The sequence below is a fragment of the Xenopus laevis genome, chromosome 2L (assembly GCF_017654675.1).
Source record: "Xenopus laevis strain J_2021 chromosome 2L, Xenopus_laevis_v10.1, whole genome shotgun sequence".
In the NCBI taxonomy this organism is placed as follows: Eukaryota; Metazoa; Chordata; class Amphibia; order Anura; family Pipidae; genus Xenopus; species Xenopus laevis.
The window spans coordinates 22,478,006-22,504,900 of record NC_054373.1 but is presented as its reverse complement, the minus strand read 5'-3'; the positions used below and the strand labels follow the sequence as shown (position 1 = coordinate 22,504,900).

The window sequence follows — 26,895 nt, the reverse complement described above, 5'->3', positions numbered from 1 at the left end:
GTTAATTTATTCCTTTTGAAATTGATAACACTTTTTAATAAAATGTGTCACCCTGACTTCCCTTCTTCCAAACCACTTTAACAATTACTTTGATAAAGAGATGTTATGGACAGTTACAAATCTGATAAGGGTTATTAAAAGCTTGTAGTTTTAGAGCAACTAATTTTCCTTAATTCACTTTCTAGAACATTATCTCAGTGTTAATGCACAGAGCAGTCATTCTCGGTAGTCATTCTCAGTTATCAGTAAAATATTACTTTTATTTGGAACCATTTTTATAACAAATACCTTCATAATTAGTGATCGGCGAAACATCACAAGATTTGCAAAACGCATTGAAGTCAATGGGCATCAATATAAGTTTGATGAAGCCAAATAGTTTTGACTTGCGACAATTTTTATGCACATGCCAATTTTGACGCACAACAAATCTTTTTTTACAGCGGCAAATTGTGTCGAAAACATTTGCAGGCAGTGAAATGTGGAAATTTGCCTTGAATCCATGCCTGCCGAATAAAGTCGGCCATCACTATTCATAGTATAAAAAAAACTAGCCATTCTAAAATATATCAAATTAATAAAATTAGAATTGCTTGAATTTATCGAGTTTTCTAGTGAAACCCACTGAAAAAAACTTGAACATCATGAAGGCTATTAACATCTTCGAATGGTTCAAAGGACCTCTGCCATTGACTCCTACATGACCTTGACAGGTTTTAGATGGTGTATTTCCAGGATCGGGGTATAATAAATCTTGAAACATTTTGAATTTTTTATGGAAAACACAACTCAACCTTTGATAAATAGCCCCTTTAACAAAGAGGTTTAGCTGCTGTCAGAAATCATTTATAACCTGGTTTCATCCTAATAAACAATTTTAAGTTTACATTTCTCATTCATGGTAAGCATGTTGGTGCAGCTGAAATACTTTTTGTTTAACCTCTTGCAAACCAGAAATATTTAGTGAATATTTATATGCATAAGTTCATTGTGTTGCGTTAACATGGGCTGTTTGCAAAGATCTAAAGATTTGACCAAAAGAATAAATACACAGTAACTTTCTTGCATGATTTGTTTTTTTTTATACTGTATATAAAGACAGACTAAATATGCAAGCCATAAGTTCAATAACTATACTAGTGTATTAAGAAGTTTTTGATTTTTAAGAAGGATCTTGTAAAAGAGAGTTTCTTTGTCTACCACCTGTGTGCTTTAGATTCACCAAGATATATTAAACAATAATATTCCATGCTTCAGATGTGTGCTTTCTGTGTTTGATTGTGTGACTCTTGTACCCAGTCATTCATGCAGCAACTTCATGGTCCACCTTGAATGTATCCCCACTAATAAATGAATTGTTCATGTTACTCCTTGTATATATAAACCAAAAGTGGCTGAACGATTTGCTTTATTCATCCATATCTTTGGGAGCAAACAATAGATTAGTAACCATGCAATGGCTCTCAAACTGCTGCTGTAAAGCAATGTATTTGTGCAGTCACTGTGAAGTACCTTTGTTAGAAATGGTAAACCAGAGGATTAGAGCTTCAAACTATTCCATAAATGTAAATAGAACTGAGGCTGCAGTCCAGCCTGTCTTGCTCTACTGTTCTCAAACTTTGGGAAAAATGTCATAGGTCTGATATTCATTTTCAACAAGAGAAAAAGATTTGTAAATACGTCATTACCTCAGTCAATTGAATTGGTCAGACACCATGTATATATGCATTTTATGCAATACAATATGCTACATCTCTCACCTGCTTATTTTTAATTTTGCCCACTCCTGTAACTTTTGTCTCATTCCCTTCCCCTTTAGATTATAAACTCTTTTGCAGAGGGCCTTTCTCACCTTTTGTACTGGTACTGGTTGTTGTGTATGTAACTCTATATGTTATATGTATGTACTTCATGTGATTTCTTTGTACAAACACATTCATTTTACAGCGTTGCACAATATGTTGGCGCTATAAAAATACATGTTAATAATAATAATTTTGTTGGTTATAGCACATGTGAAACTAAATGCAATTGATTTCAGGGGTAGCAATTACTTGCATCCATAGACTTGCTATTGCATAGATTAAATATTCTTCACCCTTGCTAGCTGTGGGTTAAATGACTTAACGTTGATATCATGCTAAATGTATTATATTAAACAGTAGGTCTTAATTGCATAAACGGTGTCTGAAGATCATAGATTGGTGATATGTTCGAGTGGAGGCCAACCTGTTGCTGCTCCACGTGCTTCAGACATGGTGGACATTGTATCACTAGCATAAATGAGCTTGTTGTATTTGTTGTAGTTGTATTCAGATTTTACTATATTACTAGAGTGAAGTTACTTATGCTTTTTCTACATTTTCAATGAGTGAGACTTCATTTCCCTAGCTACAGTTTTCCGTGAGAGATACCAGCACTGTTATGCAATGTCAACTATTCATCATGAGCTCTAAGGCATTATATTCTAAAAAAAAAAGCATCTTAAGTGTATCCTTAGTTTCCATGTTAGTCATGGCAAGAAGACATTACTTTACTATATAAAAATACTGTATCATTTAATAAAAATACTGTATATAGTCGAAAGCCCACTGTTCAGGGAGAGAATGATTTTTTACAATGTCAACATACAATATATATATATATGAATGTTTTTAAGAATTGTCAATACAAATGCTAGTTTTTTGCTGTATTAAAGGGAGGTTGCACTTTCAACAGGTCACTGTGTTATACCTAGATTAATTGGCTATATGACATCCTTGCAGTATTCTATAAGTCAATAATCAGCGTTCTAATGTTCATCCAATAGCCAAGAGAAACTAAGGGCAACATTTTTGGTAAAGTATAGCTAGTCTAAGTTTATCACCTGTATTAATTGGATCCTTATGACGATGGACAAGTCCATGTCCATGTCGGGTTTTTGTACATAATTATGTGCAACACAGTAAAAGCACCAACCAATAGCCCATAGAAATCAAACTGCAGTTATCTGGTCTAATGCAGTCAAGATAATGAAACTCACTATATAATGGGTCATTGTGCATTGGCTGACAAAGATAAATTATGGACCATGTTATTAGTATTCCTGTGCCTCTTGTGTCAAAACTTTGACTCCAGGATTAAACGCAAGGATTTACAATGCCTAGATCCATTTATGTTGATGAATAAGACAAATAATGTAGAATTGTAATAAAAGAGGAATTAAGGAATTTATGATTCAATTTGTAAATTGACAATTTAATCAAAAGATTTTTGTTTCAAAATAAGCCTAGTAAGTGCAATAAAATGATTTTAAATATTTTAATATATAAAAATCCTCTACTACTAGCCCTGTTTTTTTTTATCAGGACATCTATTGCTTTTACTTGAGAATATTTGAATTCCTAATAAGTCTGAATGCTTGTCACCTATAACGGCAAAGGGTCACGCAAGCTACTCTATAAAATGCTGACGAATTCTGTCATTTGTAGCAAATACTTCTGTATTTACCTGAAGAAGGCATTACAGGTGAAACATTCATTTTAGCATATAATTTTCATTCCTCTTAGCATGTGTTTATTTTCCTGTTTGTTTCCTTCTTCCCAGCATGACATTTTATTCACATTTGATCTCCACTGTAGAATTCATTGTAAATGGCATGGATGAAAGCTTGGTTCTTGTCAATTAAATCCAATCTCTCAAATGGCATTAAATATTATGTGTGGAATCAGATATATTTATATACCAAGGAATTTATGCTTTGGTAATTCCACTACTCGGCTATTAAGTATAATCAGGGAGAGTGGTTTAATTCCATGTGTTACCAAGTTACTGAATCTGTTTTAAAGGTAATGTGCAACTTAAAAATAAAGCTATACTATTATCTTTTATAGCCCTACTGTTAAGTTTGTCATATAGTTTCCTTCATGTAATAGATTGTCAGGTGTTTGCAATAAATCAATACTTTGTTTAATAAAATACTTTAAATAACTGTACTTTAGAGTATTACTTCCTATTAGTGCTGTAAACTCTATTTAATAGACTATTAATGTAGACATGGAGTGTGCACTAAGAATAGCACAAAAATACCTGCCAACCCTTAAAACTCCTTATAGGAACAATAAATAGAGCTTCATCAGTAAATATATGTTTAACAAGTTAATAGCAAAAGGCAAAAACTTTGCATTTCTGCTATTTAAAACTTTTTTGGTTATACTTAAAAAAATGGAAACACCCCTCTGATTCTTACAATACATGTAATATACTGCATGACAGTGTTAAAAAGTATGATAATCATGACCCTTTAATGTTTAAATAACAAGGTATTCTGAGACAGTTTCCTTATTTTGTAAATGTTATTTTTTATTTCTAATTATTTTCTTTTCTATTCTCTCCGATTTCTTTTCCAACCTGTCCTTCAAATCAACATAGTTTAAATTCCACAGTCTCCAAAAAGACCAACTGTTAAGTATCTTAGAATATCACGGTGGGCATCATTTTGAAAAGTCATTTTAAGTTGAACATTCCCTTTAAGCATGTCTGAGCTCTTATGTCCACATTAACCAAACCAAAATCATTGTTATATAATTTATTTTCATTTATGTTTTGTTTTCATATGATATGACCTTGTCTTTATGTTTCATGTCTCTTTTTATGTTTTCCCATTGACCAGATGTTCCAAAACCTTTATTTTCAACCACAATCATCCCCTTTTTCACCTCCGCAACAGTCAAAACCACTGTAGCCATGTCAACCCGCACAACAAAATCTGCCTTCAGCACCAAAGGTAAAGTATACATTTTTGTAACTTTGGAACATATTTTGCACAAGGAACCTAGCTGTGAATGATTAAGGGAAAGTTAAAAGCCCAATATTGTTTATATGTTACTTCAAACAACACCAGGTCAATGTTGGTTTAGAATTTATCACTGATAAAATATTCCTCTTTCATGAAAAGACTTTAGGGCACGCAGTGTTCAATATGCAAAAAAAAAAAATCAATTTTTTTTAACACTTTGGCCACTTCATGGAGCATTGTTCAAATATCTGCAGACCTCTGCATTAGGCAGTGCTTAATTCAAGAGGGGCGGGTGGGAGGAGACTCTGAATATTAGGTGTGAACAGAACATACATATTTAGTTCATTTCCAATTTGGGTTTAATGGAAAAAAAACATGGTGCTTTTCCAGAATTTTTAAAACATTAAAACTTCTTTAATTCTATTATGGCAAAGCTTATAATGAATAATTTTTAGATATATAACATGCCTAGTTTCTCAAGATTTGCCCAATTTATTTGTGAAAAACATCTGTCCAGTCACTTTATTCATATACTCATTTGTCTTTATATTTTTGCCTTGGAACGTGCTTTAAGACTGGGAAAAGCAATAATGTTTTTTAGATGGTGCTTTTTGTTTCACTTACTCTTCTGGAACCTAAGAAAAGATGAACAAAAGGGCAAATAGAACCAATGAACTTAAACAAATAAAATAATTTGCAGCAAAATCACTGCTTTCATTTTTATTAAATAGAAAGGCATTAATATTATGTAATGGCATGTTCCCTTCAACTATTGAGCAAAAGTTTTTTTCGTAATATTTCAGTTCAAGCAATTATCTTAACTATTAGATGGTATAAACCCTGTTATATTTAATGTTGTTGATGGAAATTTGTACAACACAGAAACACACACACACAGACAACAATAAAATGAATTTGAAAACAAAAACAAGCAGTTGTTATAAATATAAATTGAGATAACCTTCCAGGCTTATGCTAGGACCAAAATATAATCTCAAAACAAGACACACCAGGTTCTAAAATAATAAAGGAATATATGAATAGCTTTTGAGAAGTGTGAAGTAAGAAGTATTTTGGACACCAGAAATTTAAGAAACAGATGGTTCACAATAACTTCATTCCTTCTTTAATAGTTATAAAATATTAAGCATAATAGTTTGGGGTGGACTATAAGGTGAACATTGAGTCTGTTGAAGTTTTAGAGGAAACAAAATTGTTTTTCATTTTATATTCATATATTATTTATTTCCTATGGCCAACAGTTCACTGGGCATATTATTTATTTACAATGCATTCACATTCACTGTGTTTCAAATGTTTATGTTTAAAAAACACTTAAACAAAGTAATATTTATTTATTCCTATATGCCTTACTCCCTTTGTGGAGATTAAAAAATACATTTTAATTAAAAATGGTCCTTTGCTTTTAAGTATTAAAGTGGACCTGTCACCCAGACACAAAAAGCTGTATAATAAAAGCCCTTTTTAAATTAAACATGAAATCCAAATTCTATTTTTTATTAAAGCATTCATAGCTATTGTAAACTCATTTAAAAATCTCAGCTGTCAATCAAATATTATCTGCCCCTCCTCTATGCCTAAGCATAGAGGCGGGGCAGACAATTACATTCACTTTCCATTCAGCACTTCCTAGATGTCACTGCTCTCCCCACATTCCCCCCCCCCCCGTTCTCTTCACCATTTAATTGTGTAGCCAGGGCATGGGGATGGACATCAGGTCCCCCATTCTGGTGCACAAACAAGATTCTGCGATGATCCAAGGCTTGCCTTAATAACAGTGCCCACAAAATGGCAGTGCACACAAAATGGCTCCTACCTGCTTGCTATAATTATAAATCCCCAGACTGATGGAAACAAGATTCAAATAATTTATATAGTAGAATTAAAGTTCATTTTGCTTGACTAATGTGATAAAATAGGATTTTGAATAATTGTTTTGGGTGACGGGTCCCCTTTAATGACCTTAAAGTTGGTATTGTCAGTATAGTCTATGACATATCTGACAAAATTGGAGAACTTGGCAGCAAACTGGCAACTGAAGTTCATTGTTGATAAATGCACTCAGGTAGAAATAACATATAGCAAATGGTAGTTATATGGTGAATGGTAGTGTCTTGGGGGGTATCTTTATTTGATAAGTATTTGTGGATATTTGTGAATACCAGACTGTATAACTCTAGGCAGCATCAGGCAGCAGGTAGAAAAAAAAATGCTGTCTTGTATAAAAAAGGGAATTAACTCAAATAATGAAAGTATGATTATATCTATATATTCCTGGTAAGGCCTCACCTTGAGTATGCGGTGTAGTTTTGGGACAGTCCTTAAGAAAGATGTTAATGAGTTGAAAAACATTCTTACTGTTCATATTAAGTCTTTCCTTAATATATATATATATATATATATATATATATATATATATATATATATATATATATATATATATATATATATATATATATATATATTGTAACATACCGTGGTGGTCTAGTGGAGGGACGGCTGACAGATTTCCTTAGGGCGCGCGCGGCGAGCATCGGCTTCCTTTATAGGTGCATTCACGCTGGCGTGTGACGTCAGTGCACAATGGCGCAAATTTCAAACATAATGAAAGGGTTTTTTAGTTTGCAGTTCATTGCCCGTTAAAGGATTCTGTTCCTGGTCCTTCTGAGCTGTAGCTATCTATAATTTTGATTCTGATTCCTGTTGTGACACTTGCCTGGCTTTTTGACATATATATATATATATATATATATATATATATATATATATATATACACACACATATATACACATATACACACATATATACATATATATATATATATATATATATATATATATATACATACTGTAGATATATATGTTTGGATGGATTAATGTATGTATATATATATATATATATATATATATATATATATATATATATATATATATATATATATATATATATATATATATATATATATATATATATATATATATATTGTACTTTGCAGACACTTTAGCCTAGGGAATATGACCTGCATGTCTTCATTTAGGAACCTTCTATGTTGAATATATATGATAAACCAGTATGGGAGTTAAGGTTGAGATTTTAGTTGTTTATACACCCAGCAATTTGAGATTTGCGTTTTATAATCTGAGAAATGCATGATCTAAATAATTTGAACTATATGTTTGAATGATAGAGTTCAGGAGATAATGTAACAAATATGGAACTTGTTTATTGTATAATTGGGATCAAGTTAAATTGATACATAGGTTAATGATGGGTGTGTTTATTACTCTTATAAGCAACTGATGTCATTGATGATTATGATGCTTGAGAAAGGGGTGGAAGCTCTGAAACATGTGTTTGCCTTAATTGATAAAGTTTATTTTTTTCACATACACTTGGGGGCAGAAGTGAAAATTGGAATAAAAAAATTCTAATTTGAGCTCATTTTTGTATACTTCGACTAGGGAATAGTCCAAATTTGAAAATCCGAATTGCAGAATTTATCATGTACTGTCTCTGCCATCTAAATCCTGACAAATTGCTGTTAACCTATGGGGGACCTCCGAGAACCTATTTGGAGTCAATTGGTGGACTATGAAAAATCAAAGTTTTTTTTCGGAAACTTCGAATCACACGATTTGAATTCAATCGAAAACAGACCTATTCAGCCAAAAAAACCTTTGATTCAAATTTGGTTGGTCTTTTTGAATTCAAATTTCGAAGTTTTTCAAATTCAAAATTCGACCCTTGATAAATCTGCCCCTTGGTGTCTGGACTTTTTTGGAGATATACTTTATTTGACCACACAAATGCACTAAGTCACGGATGGGTCTAGTGCTCCACTTAAGTTTGTACAACTATATATATATATATATATATATATATATATATATATATATATATATATATATATATATATATATATATATATATATATATATAGTCAAACACAAGAGTCCTCTGCACTCAACCCATTATCAATATATTTAAGACAGCGACATTTTGTGCATACTGCTACTAAAAAATGCCTTACCCTTTAAACAAAACAGGGATTGTTTGTCCATATATTGCAATATATTTAAGCTGGCCAACCACGCCAAAGCCATCCCATATCTGGCCAGTCCTATGCCCAATTTTATCTGATTCATTAAGAATTCTATTGCTTCATTATACATTTTACAAAGGGACTAGGTTTTACCTGCAACTTACTTGCTGCTTTCAAAGTAAACCTCCATACTTGGCTGCCCTTTTATTAGACCCGCATACATATGTTCAGGTGACATGCACCGAATGCCATTCATTTTAGAAAAAAAAAAAAAGTGAGGTTTTGCGTCTTTGAAGCCAAAATAAAATTGTGACCTCTCTATTTATTTTCTGGTATTGTAGCAGAAGCTATTTTCTTAAAATTGAAAATGTTAGGATCTTTTGTAGAAGTTAAAATAATTACAGTGCATGGAAGAGCATTGTACAGCCATTAAGGTAACCAAAGCAAAATTACTTGTATGAATCATAAACATTTTCAGTTGACAATTCTGTCTCAATGGTAGAGCAAGGAAAAAATAGCTTTGACTTATGAAACTGTTCAGTGCTTTGCAACATGGTAGATAATTGTCAACCCATGCCCCCTTTCGAAAAAAAAAATGGCCTTCAGAGATGGGCAATAACCACAAACCTGGAAGTAAATTAAATGTTGTAAATATGGATGTGGGAAAAAATATGTTAAAGAAAATGAGAATGGGTTATTATACAGAAATGAGAAAAATATTAAAAAAGTATTGTTTCTTTTCACTGGTATTCTTAATCTTGTTAACAAAAACAATCTTTTTTAGTGAAATAGACTTCTGTTGAAAAATTAATTAATCTATGATTAAAACAGAAGGAGTTAATTTTACATTGAATGTAAAATGTAATGTATACAACATTTGTCACTGGGTCACAATACATAATTACATTTTATTTGTCACAATAGTGAATCCAAAACTAGGCAATTTTAGTTACAAAGAATATTTATATAAACAATTATTTACCTACTCTTTTTAATTTATATTCATTTAAATGTTTATTTTTAATTGAGCTTGCTTATTTGGGAATATGAGCAGATTTCTTACATTCAGTATGGCGCAAGAAAAGATGCTTATATTTGTGTTGTTTTTCTTGAATTGACAATTATATATTTATCAGATTTACTTTTCTTTTGGTCATTCATCTGGTTTGTTGGTTAAGGCAGTCTGGCAGCTGTAGACAGAGTGATATGACAGGACAGGCTCTATATAATTTATGAAGTCTCAAAAAGACTGTCATAGCTGTTGATGGATGACTGTCACTTGTAAACAGTATGAGCAGCTCTGGGTATTTGATAAACAGTATCTAATATAGGTATTTATTTCATTATCTGCAATCCATTTTATTCTGCGGAATGCATATTAGAGGTTTTTGCTAATAATCTGCGGTATATATATATATATATATATATATATACAGTGTAAGACAACAAACAGTTCAGTTAACAGTTAAGTAGAAACACATATAGGATGATGTATAATACATAAGTGAACTCTACATGCATTAATTATAGAATACATGTACTGGAACAAAGGGAGACCAACATATCTCCTCAGATTAATACTTAAAGTCTACAGTGGGGAACACATCAGCACCAGGAAATAATAAAGCGTTGTCACATTTTGGTCCCGAGAGAACGTTTTGTATCAGATTTTCCAAGCAGTTGTCTTTCAAGAGAAACCTCTGCAGCATCTTAAAGTGAATGAGTTATTGATACCTCATCTTCAAGGAAGGTAGACTTGGCAAGTTCTTGCAGAATTTCTTTGTGTGGGATAGGAGACATTTATCCTTGTTCTTATTGAAATGCAACCTTATGGTATCAGAGGCTTTGAAATAGAAATACATTTATTATTACTTAAGCTCTAAAGAAATATTTCGACTGAAACAAAAGGAAAAAGTATTAAACTAAGCTTTCTAATGCAGATTAGCAGCTGTCATTGTTGCATATATGGGGTTTCATGTTTTCCATTTTATGGTAATTATCATTTGCAAACATTACTTCTATAAATCCCTCAAGTAGCCAACCGGCACCAGAAAGGTGAAATTGCTCCATTCTTTTTTATTAGGTGACACTTTTCAGAGTCAATGAACCATATACGGACTCTTGTTAGGGTCACTAGAGAAAACATTCTTCCCCCCTAACCGCCTACTCTCTTCCCCGCCAGCCCATTCTCTTGCCTCCCTGCATCCTCCTTTCCCGGAGTCCCCACTGATAGTTAGGCGAGTGGCTGGGGAGGGAGGACGCAGGGAGGCAAAGGAATGGGCCAGTGGGAATGGGCTGGCAGGGAATGCGGAGGGGCAGAGAGTAGGTGGACAAGAGGTGGGTAGGGATTGCTATGCACCTGTCCCTTCTGTGTGGGGAGGTACACACAAGTAACAGTATATCTGGCATGGATATGTGATATGTATCAGAATGAGTAAAAAATGATAACCAATCCCAGTGGAGTAAGGGATGAATTTGAGTATAGAATATGATACTAGATTAACCCTGCTAGTTTATGTGGGAATACTCTTTATGATTTTATAGGTTTCACTGTGCACTAATTGCATTGTCCAGATTTTAATTCAATCGTTGTACATTAATAGAGATCTAACAACAATTGGATTTCTTAACTAATATACACATTATACAACATAAATATTAATAGTTCCAATATTCCTGATCATACTGTATTATCAAGTGGTTAAACTCACCAAAATGGTTAGGCCCCAGACCTTCAGCTGAAGGGAGGCCTATAACTAAGCCCCCTTTAAGCATGGAACATATAAGGCTTGTTCAGTTTTGATATGTTTTACTTTAAATAAATTACTTTTTTATGTGTGCCATTTTGAACATGGTGGTTCACTTTGTGGCATTATACATTGTGTAACATACACATTACAGAATTATTAATTATGCTCAACAAACATTTCAAGAGTAAGTTCAATCCTTTATTTAGTGATGTGTGTTTAGGTGACACAGACTCGGACTTCCAAATGTTATCTCTATGAATCAAACTTGTGGATGAAAGCTCTTGAAAAAGGTCACATACTGTAGCCAACACAACATGTTTGTGTGTTTTGTATTAAAAAAATAATACATGGATCAAGCATCAAGCATTCACATCACGTCCTAACTCTTTAATTAGCTTATTAGTCTTTGCATTGATACTCTTCATTAGAGATGGTCATACGTGCTTGTTGCTAATGCCTCTCTAAACTGGGGATACTCTTTGATATTTTTTAATGCAGAGGTAACACACATTGTACATTCAGCATTCAAGCAACTTGAAATTTTAAAAAATAGAGCTTGCCCATTAACTACAAAAGTAGCACAGTTTGTTTTTCTTTTTAGGAAGGAATTGTATCAGTACATACTTCTGATGAGTTACATGCTATGAATTATCATTAGTGATGAGAAAATTTCTCAAGTTTCCCAGTAAAATTTGCGAAAAAAATTGAAAAAATTGTGAAATTAGAACATTTTCATGAAATAATCGTGAAATTCAGATGTTTTCACTCAAAAATTGTGAAATTTGAAGGTTCTCACTACTAAATTGTGAAATTTGAAGGATTTCACAAAAAAATCGTGAAATTTGAAGGTTTTCACGAAAAAATCTTGAAAATCTGAAATTTTCACACAAAAAATTGTGAAAATCACAAATTGACGCCGGCGAATTTTCAACAGCGAATTTCCGCGGGAGATTTGCAAATTTATTTGCCGGCGGTGAAACAAGTATATTTGTCGCTAATTTGTGCCAGGCAAATTTATTCACCCATCACTAATTATCATTATGATGTAAATATAATCCATTCAAATTACACAACTGTATGCATTTATATTAAAGTTATATTTTTACTTTTCCTAGTTCACTTAAAAGCCACTTATCCAATTACCTTTCAAGTAGACTGTTATGAAACATTTAAATAACCCCTTTATACAAATCAGTTGCATGTTTAAGAACAGTATAGTAAAGGTCTTCACAATTCCAAACTGCAGCTCTTAATCAGTCGATAGGAGATAAGAAGAAACAATGTTTCTTCCATTATGCTGTATTCTTAAATGCTCATTATTCATACTGGGGACAGGGAATCTAACATAGCTGTAAATCAGCCATCTACTGATGATAGCATCTATATTCCATATTCAACATATGTGAAGAGTGTTTTTTTGATTTGACAAGTGTCAGAGATGGGTCACAGATGGTAGCAGTATATCAGGGGAGAGAGTCATTTTTCAAGAGTTTTTAGGGTCTAAGACATTACTTAATACAGTGTTCATCACTCTTTCTATATCCATCAAACTAAATGGGATCAAATCTTATGAAAGAATCATATTTAGCTGGTCAAAAGTCTGTTACAGTATATTTCATAGCACAAAGAGTTCACATCGGATTCCCCGCTACCTACACACTGGGCATAACATATGTTTCAATTATCAGGTTTATACAGAAAAATTAATTCCATGAGTTTTCAATCAATGAATGGGGGAAATAATGATTTCAGTGTTTATAGACAAAGGGGACTGTACATTTTATTCCATTTTATTTGGGATGAAGTATATAGTCTGCCTGACCAATCTTCTGGGTCACAAAAGCCCTCAGGTGGACTTTGCAGGATAAATATGTCTTTCCTGAAAAGATGTACCCATTTTTCCAATAACAGATGCTAAGTAGCAGGAGAATGCCTTTCTCTTATCGTCATTTTTGCTGCTTGACATTCAATGACATTTTTTTTATCCAGAGGCACATTGTGTACAGTGATTTTAAGAGATATCTGTCCTAAGCTTATATGACTCCAACAGTTCTCCTACTGTATCTTCTGCTGCATGAAATTTCACACCATTTCCTAATCTACACACAGCCCACATACTGTACACTCCTTCACAAACCCAATCTGTGTTCAGGCAGCACACATTTATTGCTATAAGTCCCTCTTTGCATAGCACCCAATTTCATTTGCATAACATATGCAGAAGCATTTTTCTCTTTCCTATTTCCATCTGTGCGCTACACATTTTCCCTCTGTTGAGCTTGTTTAAAGCAATGATTCTACATGATTGTCCATTTGATATTCTGGCTTAAGGGGGGAAGCAATTCTAAAAGCACGCATGTAATATGATTAAGATATACTGTTAGAAATAGCAATGGTGTACAATAGCATGTGAATCTGTGCCTTAATGTATCATTCTCAAGTGATAGCAGCAAGCAAGTGAATGAAAGTAAAATAAAAGTACAATACTGTAAAAACCTGTTTAATGAACAGACAAGAACATAAGCGACTTTATGCAAATCAGAACTGGCTAATATACTCAGCAAAATGTACTTGTTAGTTCACTTTAATCTAAATACATTTTAAAACAGAACAATGACTTATCTTTTCTGTCTTTTTTGTCTTTTACTTCCACACTTCTTCCTGTTACAGTTAGAGCTGCAGTATTTCTGGTCAGGTGATCTCTGAGGCAGCACACAGACCATCACAAAATGGTGGTTCAAGGCAAGAGATGTAAAAGGGCAATATTTACTTTTATATATTTTACAGTTTGGTAAGAGTCATTGTTATGCCACTTAATATGATATGAATGATATGTTGCTTAAGTATTCATTTTTGGGGTAAAGTTTCCTTTATCTCCAAACTGAAGGAGTCCCTAACTCAATACCTTACCAAAAACAAGGACAGGCAAAGGTCAAGGAGCAAAGAAGTGCACCCAGAAACTTTTTAAAGTAGACCTACGTTGGGCAAGGGAGAATGGACTAAGCACTATGACGTCAGAAGTGGGGGCACCAAACAAAATGACGTGCGTGCCAAAACCAACAGGATGAATGCGGTCACGGATGTGTGTGCCAACTCTTAGGGAAGAGGCTGCAGCATCCCCATGTCCCCGCCGCACCACTAGACTGCCAGGTTGATAAGGGTTATGAAAAAAAAAAAGACTGCCCAAGATGGGGATGTTTACAGTACAGAAAAAGCACTTAAGGGGAGATATATAAATAAACAAGTGTTTATAAATATATATAAGGAGACCATGCAATAAACTCTATGATGCTTTATTCACTGGTAGATCCTTCCAGAGGAATTAAAAACATCTACTCAGATTAGATGTTTTATCTAGACAAAAAAGATGACCTTTGGATTGATTGTATTGTATTTTTTCTCAACCTGCTATATGATATGACGCAGTACAGAAAAGTATGATTTGGATCATACAAAACATTTACATTTTTATATTTCAAATATATATATACAGTATATATCATATGTATATGATTTATTCTTTTAGTCTTGACTACTGAATAGTTTTCTGATGTTCCTTACTTCAGCACTTTGTTCCCATCTCATTACTAGACAAATGAGACCTAAATTTAACTGTCTTTATGTTTTTGTCTGTGAGGAGCAAGTGCTGAATAATTTAGGAGTACTGTTTCATGTACTGTACCTTGTATCTGTTATTTGAAAATAAGTTGCACTTCTTTAACATCATATAATTCCAATGAAGAAAAAAAATGTGCTTATTGCACAAATAGCTACAATGTAAAGACCTCTTTATAATATGCATCAAGTATATGGATTACCCATACCCTTTAATATTTTTAGTAGGTTGTGATACACCTAAATCTCAGCAAATCAAACCAGTGAATTTTCAGTTGCTTAAAACGACCAAATTTCTGTGGCTTTGCCAACATCACAGAGCAGCCCACAAGGAAAAAATAGTTTAGAGGCAACTATTGATGGGCGAATTTATTCACCAGCCGCGAATTTGCGGCGAATTCGCCCGAAAAAAATAAAACATTTTTTCGCCATTTCACGAATTTCACGCGACAAAACTTTACCAAACTGCAAATCCTCCCATTACCTTTAATTGTATTAACTGAATGCCATTAACATTTCAGTATTAACAGGCTGAGCTCTAATACACTATAACACAGAGAGGCACATTTACTATTGGTCGAATATCGAGGGTTAGTTAACCCTCGATATTCGAACCCTCGAAGTTAAATCCTTCGACTTCGAATATTGAAGTTGAAGGATTTAGCTCAAATGATCGAAGGAATAATCGTTCGATCGAACGATTAAATCCTTCGAATCGAACAATTTGAAGCATTTTAATCCATCGATAGAACGATTTCCCTTCAATCAGAAATTGGTTGGAAAGCCTATGGGGACCTTCCCCATAGGCTAACATTGGTGCTCGGTAAAGAGACAGTACTTCAACTATCGAATGTTCGAATAGTCGACTGAAGTCGTAGTCGAAGGTCGAAGTAGTCAATTCGATGGTCGAAGTAGCCAAAAAAAACTTCGAAATTCGAAGTATCTTTTATTCTAATCCTTCACTCAAGCTAAGTAAATGTGCCCCAGAATGTTATTCAAAGCATTCAAAACACATATTAACAAATCAATATATATATAATAATCAATATATATATATATATATATAATAATCAATATATATATATATATATATATATATATATATATATATATATATATATATATATATATATATATATATATATATATATATATATATATAAAATCAGGAACATCCGAATATAACCTTGTAGCTGTTGCTTCTTGTTTTTCACTGCATCCCGTCAACAGCCAAAGGCAGAGCTTCAGACACACATTTTCATGTCATTGGCCTTCTCTACACAATATAATATTGTGTATTATATTGACTTTAATGGGAACCCCATATAATTCTAAGGAACTTTCCAATATCCATTAGTTAAAATGTCAGGGGTTTACGTGTTATTTGAAAATGTAATTGCTACTGAAAGCATGATATATCTCTCTATTTATATTCTCTCCACTTCTGACTATGAATCCTAAAACACTGTTGCTGAATAAAGACCAAGAAAATTAGCTTAAGAGTCAGACTCAGAGGACAGAAAAGGATAATCAAACTCTGCTTTTAAATGTAATTACATTTATATTTTAAAACCATTGTACCTTGGAAAGTTGCTCAGTATTTCATTTACTTACATAAACCAAAAAACAGTTTTTTGGGGGGGTTGAGGGACTTCATTGACAAGATTTGTATCTCTCTCTGGATCTCAAACACTTTTGAGGGATTATTTTCAATAGAATCTGTTAGTTATGGGATTCCCTGTGGCACATTGTGCGTCCTATAGGAATCAATGGATTCGGAAAAAATAAGTAAACTCAATGTAGCATTTTATGCATATATAATGTTTAACAATATGGATTATGCATTCTGTAAATTCATAAACTAAGGGTTTTTTATTTTGTTTTGCTACCTTTGAGGTTGCAAATGAACATTTATCTAGTGTTAGAGGCACATTTATCAAGGGTCAAATTTCAAATTCATGTGAGCCTTGTAAAACTCCCATAAACTCCCATTAACTCAATATCAATCGAAATTTATTATAAAAATCTAATTTTTTAAACTCGGGTGAATTAAATTGACCTGAAAACTCGAATCTAACTCAAATCAAATTAAATAGAATAAAAACTTGAATGTTAGGAAGGCTGCAAAAAACTCCACATTGATCCCTGGACAGCTCCCATTGGCTTAAACAGCAATTCGGCAAAATGGCGAATAGTCGAATTTGAGTTCTTAAAGGGCCAGAGTATAATAAATCTAAAAAATCAAATGAAATTTTTTTTAAAAAAACTCTAATCGAATTTTAATAACTCCCTAGTCGAATTTGACAGTTTTGACCAAAAAAACCCAGAAAATTCTAATTTGAGATTTGAATTTTCAATTCGACCCTTGATAAATCCGCCCCTTAGTGTGCTTAAATAAAACATGCCGCCACCTGGGGCTGGTACAGATGTCATCCAAAATGATCTGACAGATGAGATGGGCTCTAAGCACCATGCACATTCATGCAATATAAGACCCAGGCTAGCTCTTGATGCTGGGAATGTGAAGAAAAAACAGGGCCGACCGGCACTCAAATGGGCCCATGACTAAGTGCCCACGTAGGGCGGAAGGAGATGCAGATATACATGTTTTAGCTTTGTATAAATAAAAACATTTTTTTAAGTTATTCTCTCTGGTCCTGTGGATCCGTCTGAGTGCCGGTCAGCCCTGCTTTTTCTTCACATTCCTTTTACACTCCCTAAATCTGGGGGTCGGGGCTGGTGCACCCGGACCACATTTTCTACTCGGTGAGTCATTTACAATTTATTCTGGAGCACTGTGTTTTTCCCACTATTGAAATAGCTCTTGATGCTCATTCTTTGGAAAATGTGTTTCTCCTTTTGTCCACCTGTCTCTGCATTGTATGAATGCAACAAAAAACACATGTCAAATAGAGCGATTTGAATATACCACAATCCTACTGCTCAAAGAGCATGTACTGTATCAACTATATCCTAGCAACCTGAAATGTTTTGAAAAAGAAGATTCTTTAGGTGCAGTAAAAATGAGAAAAGGAATGACTGTACAATAACAAGGTTCCTTCCCTATAGCACTCATAGGTCACAAGTGAATTATATACAGTAAATGTGGTAACTGGACAGGTATTGGACCTGGGGTTTCCAAATAAGGGATTTTAAAGTGATTTATATCTCGATACATTATGAGTCTACTTAAAATTAATTACACGACACAAGTACAAGAAAAAGAAATCAATTTTAAAAATAGGAATTATTTGATTACAATGGAGTCTATGGTAGCTGGGCTTCCCATAATTCTAAGCTTGCTGGATAAAGGGTTTCTAGATAACAAATCCCATACCTGGATAATAGTAATCACCCTTCTATGTTTTGAATCCCAATAATTGAAGATAAAACTATTACCGTGCTCTTACTATTTATTTGCTATGTAACCACAACACAAATTCAGCATATATGTCACACTGGAGATGAGGAAAAGAGAAATGATTTTATGTATTTCGACAACATTTTTTACCATACTGCGATTTACAATAAAAGTACACATAGCTTCTATATTGTTGATTGTCAAGGGCACAGAAATCAGCTACTTAGGCAAAAGGATTTTTCAGCAGGTTTTTAGTCCACATATCAGCCTACAGACGTTGCTATGTGTTTTCAGAGACATTATCCACCAGTCCAGTTTCCATTGTCAATTGATGACCAGAGAGCTCACTGCCATTTTGATCTGTAAGGTCACATAAAGCCCCTTTATTTAAAAAACCTACACTTACACTTGAAACTTTTCCTGCGATCCACACTTCATTTGCACAAGAAGAATGTAGGTCAGCGTGAAAATGAAAGTAGCAGTTTTGCATTACAATTACATAAACTGGTCAGCATGCAAGTTCCCCCTTTTTCATTGACTTTCTGTAAGTGTTTAATGTTTGAGGGCTAACAGGGCTCTATGTAATTCTGCAAGTGCAGTTCCCACAATATCCTCCGCAGTCAGTTGCCTGAAAAACCACATTCAAGCAGTGCATCAAAACGCACTACTTGCAATTCCTTTAGTTGTGCTCAGCACCACCCAGTCCTTCCTGCTTTCCTTTCCAAACTGATCACTCTTGTGTCTATTGACACAGAGAACTCTGGAACTACTGCCAATTCCAGACCAGGCAATAGCTTTAGGATTCCTTCAGTTCAGTTGCGCCAAAATTATAGGGTACCAACGTCACTCGCACACTGAACACCAGAAATCATGCCAGTCAGACTGCAAAAATATTCTGGGAAACTGTGCTGAGTTGTGTTAATTTTGGGGAGTCAGATGCATTGTCTGAATCACAATAATGTATGAATTATAGGGGGGGAAAATAAATTGTGGGAAAAAACATTGCACTCAAGATTGCACTTTGCTTAGTGCCCTCACTGTTTAAGAGACAAAGTAAGGGACATGTGATTGTAAGCAGAGGGTTTCAGTTCATAGGCAATACTACAGCAATGAGCAGCAGCTATACAACTGTGGCTTGGCCTCTACTTCATTAAGATACTGTCATGAGCACTGTTATGTACTATTTTTAATTAAAGATGCTAAGAAATGCTTGTTAACATCATGCATCATATATAATAAGAAGTGACAGTTGCTTAAAGCATACTGTTGAATAAACCAGCATTTTGGTGCTCCTGCAGAGCTCTGGCCCTTAGGCTTCCACTTCAACTGTCCTCATTTTCGCATACTATAGGTCATAAGTTAAACGACTTTAACCAAGCACATTAAAGTTGTATATTGATTGCACAGAAGTCTACTTAAAAGTAAGGGAAAGTTACAGTAAATGGCCTCAAGTGAAGTTCCATCTTTTCTTATTTATAACTTGACCTTAAACCATTCACATTTGTTTTTTTTATAGTAACTGTCAACTTTTTTTTAAGCTTCTTTAAAAGACTAAAACTGTGTAGACTTCTAAGAGCTTTTAAAAACCTGCACCATGATGCACTTTAAAGGAACAGAAGGTTAAGGGACATCACCATAAATAGATTTGTATCCATGCTATCTCATCCACCTGGCATAAGAAGTTTTCAAATACCTCACCATAGACTTTCTGATGTACTTATGTATTGGCAAACTAAAAGTAAACATCATCTTTATGAATGATACTGCCATGATACACCTGAACAGGATCAAAATGCAGTGTAACTCTTCAAATATGGTGCAGATATTAGATTGGTTATTGGGAAACCCGTTATCCAGAAAGTTCAGGCCATTTCCCATAGACTCCATTTTATCCAAATAATCCAAATGTTAGAAAAGTATTTCCCTTTTCTCTGTCAAAATAAAACAGTACTGTGTACTTGATCCAAACTAAGATATAAGGAATCTTTTATTGAAAATAAAAACAAGCCTATTGGGTTTATTTAATGTTTGCATGATTTTCTAGTAGAATTAAGATATGAATATCCAATTTACCGAAAGATCCATTATCTGGAAACTCCAAGTCCTGAGGATTCTGGATAACAGCTCCCATTCTTGTATTATGACCTGTTATATGTCAAACGTTCCCAGGTTGTTGTAAATATGAGATTATAAAAAACATAATGCCTACTTTACAATGATTCCAAAATGGAGAGCAAATGCATCAATATCAAGGGCAACATGACTTTGAAATTAACTAGTGTTAGATCGGTAAGGTTCTTGTTTTTCATAGAGATAGATTTCTGACTGCATATCCACTGGGATAAGATGCTTAAATAGCTTTAAGGTAAATCATTGGTTATACAAGTGGAATGCCTAAAGGAGAATATAACATTGATAATGACTTTAAACTATAAAATAATGTTTGAACTTGAGTTAAAAACATAACTGCAACAACAAACACGTTAGAAATGAGCTGAACAGACATCAAAGTGACTTTGCGAAGATCTGGTGCCCTTAATCCACAGATCAATAATAACCAGCAAATCCTAATCAGGATGCTCTAGGCACCTTACCTATGGGTGTATATGAACTTAAAGGCCAGAATGAAGTTATACAAATAGTCACACAAATATTCTTGTTAAATATATCCTTCACGCAAGCTTTACTTAAGTGCATTTTGTGCTGTCAAGCGAGGACTGTAGTTGACCATCGGGAACAATTCTGAATTTCTAATCTTCATTAAAGTGTTACAATAAAAGTAAAGCAAAGTAGACCATTAAATACAAATGTAACTTCTAATTTGATTATGCCAGTAAATTCTTTTGGGATGGAAGAATTTAAAACCGCCTGAAGGCAACCAGCGGCAATTGTAATACAACATTGAAACAAATACATGGAATATTTCCATAAAACTTTCACATAAATTCTTACACTTGGAGACTAGAAAAGTAGGAAACTATTTTCCTTACTCATTAAAGTAAATGATCTCGATGTTAACATTTGAATTTGCTGAATCTCATTAAGACTATAACCACTGGAAGAAATGGGAACTTAACATAACGGCTTGGTTTGTTAACTGGGAATTTATTAGCGCCCTCCTTTGCTCAGATATATGTTGAGACCGTATGTGGATAGCAGCTGTCAGTAGAACTCAAATAGACCTTACGAGGGTCCCTGTTCATTGCTGATCATTGCTGTTCTGGACACCGTGTTATGGAATGGTGTTGAAAGAATACATGCTATGCCAATATTATAGAATACATTTTAATATACAGCACAGAACAATTCTGAATAGAAGATTATTTTTAATTCTTCTATATGCTGAGATTTAATATTAAAATACATTTGTATAAATGAAATCCCTCATTTGGTTTTTAATGGAATGGAATACAAGTATAATACATTTTTATATTTTTGCCTAATGAAAGAAAATTAAATTGTAATTTTAATGTAATTTTAAGCAACCTTAAATTATACATTTGAAAAAAATGCATTGTAAAGCAATATTTTTGTCTCTATTTGCACTTCATGTTCTGACTCTTAAAACATTGTAGCAGAAGTCAGCTCTCCTCCAGCCAAGATTCCATTTCCAATGCCTCTGCTATATTATTTTGCAGAATCAGCAGTGCACAGAATTGCAAGGGACATGCAAACACTGCTTTCAATAGCAATTCAATTTACAACTAAAGCAATGTTATCAATGTGTAGTGGAAATTTGCTTACAATTATATGTATTTTTTCTTTAGGCAATACTTTGTTTTTAGGTTTATAACCTTTGTCAGCTTTATTACACAATTTTGTTGGAATACAGTTTTTTAAATGGCTACAGAGAGAACTGTGTTGATAACTTTAAGGGGCCCATTTACTTAGTTCGAGTGAAGGAATAGAGGAAAAAAAGTTTGAATTTCGAATGGTCGAATATGGCTACTTCGACCATCGAATGGGCTACTTCGACCTTTGAATACGACCTCCGACTTCGAATCGAACGTTTCGAACTAAAAATCGTTCGAAATTCGATAGTCGAAGTACTGTCTCTTTAAAAATTTCTTCGACCCCCTAGTTCGCCACTTAAAACCTACCGAGGCCAATGTTAGCCTATGGGGAAGGTCCCCATAGGCTTCCTAACAATTTCCTGATCGAAGGAATATCCTTCGATCGATGGATTAAAATCCTTTGAATCGTTCGATTCGAAGGATGTAATCGTCCGATCGTAGGAATAGCGGTAAATCCTTCGACTTTGATATTTGAAGTCGAAGGATTTTACTTCGACGGTCGAATATCGAGGGTTAATTAACCCTCGATATTCGACCTTAGGTAAATGTGCCCCTAAGTATCTCTTTGGTATAATTCTGGAAATATTGGTATGTTGCATATGCCAAATGTAATTTGTGCTAAGATAAAGTTATGTTTGGAAAATTTCTAAATATTCTTGGTAAATAGGATAGAATCCCCATATAGCAGTGTACTCTTTATAGCATATGTGACAATTTTTGGGAATATATTCCAAAATAAACCACCACAGTGACTACAAAGCAGAAAAGAATATGGCTTAATATAGCTTAATATAGCAATCCTCAAGCATACATTTATCAACAATTGTATTTATCCTTATATCGTCTTCACATAAAAGATAGTGTTATCCTGGCATTGTTCTTCTTGCATTAATGTTGAAGTTACACTAGGCACATTAGTCGAGTGCAAAATCATATATGTAGTCTATTTTTATCTGGGGTATATATTGTAATGATATTAGAAGCTACCAAGAAGATATGTGTTCCACAGGCCTCCAAAGTGATTTCTGATATTGTTCAAAATGTTAGTAGTTGTACATTATTCAATAGAATCTACTTATTGTCTTTGGGGAGCTCTGTGCTCTCTTGCTATAGCTTCTCAGCAAGCCCTGCCATGCCCATTTCTCTATCTTACCCTCCTTTCCTTCTCCTTCTGTTCCACCTCTGCTCCCTGTAGTCTATTTCACCTTTGTTCTATCCTATTCATCTATTGCCCTCTGCTGTCTTCCACCCTTCCCTTTCAGCTCTGTATCCTCAAGTCCATCCTTTCTTTGTTGGTTTGTTTCCTTTCACTCCGCTTGACCATCTCTTCCACCTTTCTTCCACCTTTCTCATCTGTTGAACCTTTACTTGCGCCCAACCCTTTTATTTTTGCCTGACTTGGATCCCAAGCAGTAAGAAAAGGAGAAGCAATGGTGGAGCTTGGGGGGAAGGGGAAACTTTAGCAGGCCTGCACTGGGTCCTGCATGTTGTATAGTAACATAAATATTTTAAAACTGAGCATTATGACATAAAAACACAATTTATAGGGATATAATTTACAGAGTGATCAATATGGAAATGATCAAACTATATAATATATATTTTAAAATATAAACAAATACTATAAGTCACCAAGGAGTTCCCTGAATATATAAAGCACAAGACTTGTATACAGGTCATAGAACTCCAAGGTGACTACTAATATCCACATATTTTACAACAGGGCTTTCATTATTTATTATAATACACAAATTTATATATATATATATATATATATATATATATATATATATATATATATATATATATATATATATATATATATATATTAACACTTAGGAGGGTTATGTACTAAATTTCTGTCATTTTTTTATTAAAACAAATCCCCATCCACACATTTAACTCAAAACTTTATAAAAAAATCAGCTTTTTGCGAATTTATGCTACAAAAACTTGACTTTGTTGAAAACATGGCTGCATACTAATTTCCCTACAAGCGTTATGTTTGAAGAAACAGATGCAATGGACATTGATTGATGTTAATATGGAAAACTAGAAGGACCTTAACAAATCGGAAAAAGAAACCAGGGGTAGAAGGAAATGCTTTATCATGTGTTTCAGAACCATAAGTTTATGATTTTGTTGACATTTTCCCTTTTTTATTTCCAGAATTGTGATTAAAAAGCAAAATGTGATCATAGTTTATCTTAAGAATCAAAAGCAACGAAATGCCTGTATTAAGTTAGAAACCAGATGGTGCTTAACAGTCCACATTTCCCACGAACATGCATGTCAGAAATTTACAGAACCATTATTAAAATGCAGAAACACAATTCTTCATTGGCAATCTTTGCATGACCCTTTAATCCCCTTGTAAATACATTTTCGGCATTAACAAAAGTTTAAGTGTCTACAACGATTACAATAGTATAGCACTTTAAGACAAACACAGTGATATATATATATATATGTATGTGGTTGTGTTATATATATATATATATATATATATATATATATATATATATATATATATATATATATATATATATATATATATATATATATATATATATATATATATTAACACTTAGGAGGGTTATGTACTAAATTTCTGTCATTTTTTTATTAAAACAAATCCCCATCCACACATTTAACTCAAAACTTTATAAAAAAAATCAGCTTTTTGCGAATTTATGCTACAAAAACTTGACTTTGTTGAATTTTTGCAGCGAAAACTCAAATTTATCTGATTATTGGACAAAAACCAGCACAAATTACTATGTCAAGAAACATCTCCAGGGACATCTGCCATTGACTTATATATGACCTTGACTAGTTTGAGACAAGTTTGGGGGATAATAAATCTCTAAAAAGTTGAGGTTTTTTTTCCTCTATAAATTTGAGTTTTCCCCTTTAAAAACTCAACCAGAAAAATTTGGTTTAATAAATAGGCCCTTTAATGTGCATGACAAGATAAACCTACAGTATATTATGCTTTGAAACCTTAGTTAATCTATTTTATTCTGTGACTTTGAAAATAGCAACAAAAGGTAGAAATACGAAATAGAAATACTATATTTTGAGAGTGGGAATGAAAAAAGCATTATCTATCAAAATATGTTTACTTTTTTTATTTATACTTTTTTTAAAAGTTTGATTATAAGTCACCCCACTGTAATTAAGATAGTATATATATATTATTTTTGAGGAAAAAAAAAACAATTTAAAGCTATTTCATAAAAGAGAATTGGCTTCTTTTCCAGAAACAATTCATGTTCAAAAATAATAGAAAACAACCAGTCAGTAAAAAGTATATATACATTTGTCTCTCAGAAACTAAATTGGAAAAGACCTGCAGTAAATGTATTACAGTTTATTTTTTCATCCTTTGGAATGGTATATAGATCTAATCCTTATAAAAAAAGGAATTAAATAAGACTAAGCCAATGTTTAAAGTCCCGCAGGAGACAGCAAAAACAGACAAAATATCTGAAATACTTGCAACTGTTTGCCTATATTGTATTCTATTTTTCATTGTAAGTATTTTATAGATATTTTATAGATACAGTGCCTTGCAAGTGAAGTCATAAATTATTTTATTAGCCACCATGTTGTTAATGCTGTACATTACCGTTTATTATATTTCGGGATGGTGGTAAGTTAAAGAACAAGACAACAAGGAAAAGGCTGGTTGTAGGTGCTCAGATTTTGTCGGGGAATTTGACAAATATGCCAGCATTCTAGGTTTTCACAGCAACTTGGAGAGCAGAGTCAGTTTGATAATAATGAGAATGTATTCACTCTTTACAAACCCAGTTTCAGCTGTCAATGCCCCTTCTCAGCAGGTGTATGGGACATTGGCAGATGTTTTATTATGAGGAGCTGTGTTTCTCCTCAAAACTGTGAGCCCGAAAGAACAGAACAATACTGTCTGTCCATTCCCAGAGGATGCAAGAATTCTATATTTTTTTACCATTTGGCATGTGGGCCTCAAATTATTTATCTATAAAAAAAGTTAAGTTGGGTTTGCATACATGCATTTCATAGATACATTTCTTCAGACAAAGCAACCTTTAAAAATGTGTCACCAATACACAAAATATTGTTGGTGGGGTTCTGCTATAAATAATCATGACTTTATTGTATTATTTCAACATTAGAAGGTAAATTTACTAACTTAGTTGTGATTTTTCTGCAATAAAAATCCTAATTGTGTTTTTTTATTTGCAATCATTTTTATTTGCTTGTAATTTGTTTTCCTGTAACTAATATTACAGAAAATATAGTAATACTTTGGATTCTAAGGGGCACATTTACTAAGGGTTGAATATCGAGGGTTAATTAACCCTCGATATTCGACCCTCAAAGTAAAATCCTTTGACTATGAATATCGAAGTCGAAGGATTTACCGCAAATACTTCGATCAAAGGAAAAATTGTTCGATCAAATGATTCGAAGGATTTTAATCCATCGATCAAATGATTTTCTTTCAGAAAAAGCTTAAAAAGCTTATGGGGAAGGTCCCCATAGGCTA

General features: G+C 33.4%; 1 protein-coding gene across 3 annotated transcripts in view; it reads left to right on the top strand.

The window, feature by feature from the left end:
- Positions 1 to 26,895, top strand: part of cadm2.L (cell adhesion molecule 2 L homeolog) — an 891,984-nt gene that overhangs the window by 816,273 nt on the left and 48,816 nt on the right. For 2 of the 3 annotated variants that reach the window (XM_018245992.2, XM_041581599.1), the window contains one exon: positions 4,652 to 4,765. The exons of the other annotated variant lie outside the window; for it this stretch is intronic. In XM_018245992.2, the coding sequence (XP_018101481.2) occupies positions 4,652 to 4,765 (114 nt within the window). The remainder of the gene's footprint in view (positions 1 to 4,651; positions 4,766 to 26,895) is intronic. 3 annotated transcript variants of the gene reach the window in all.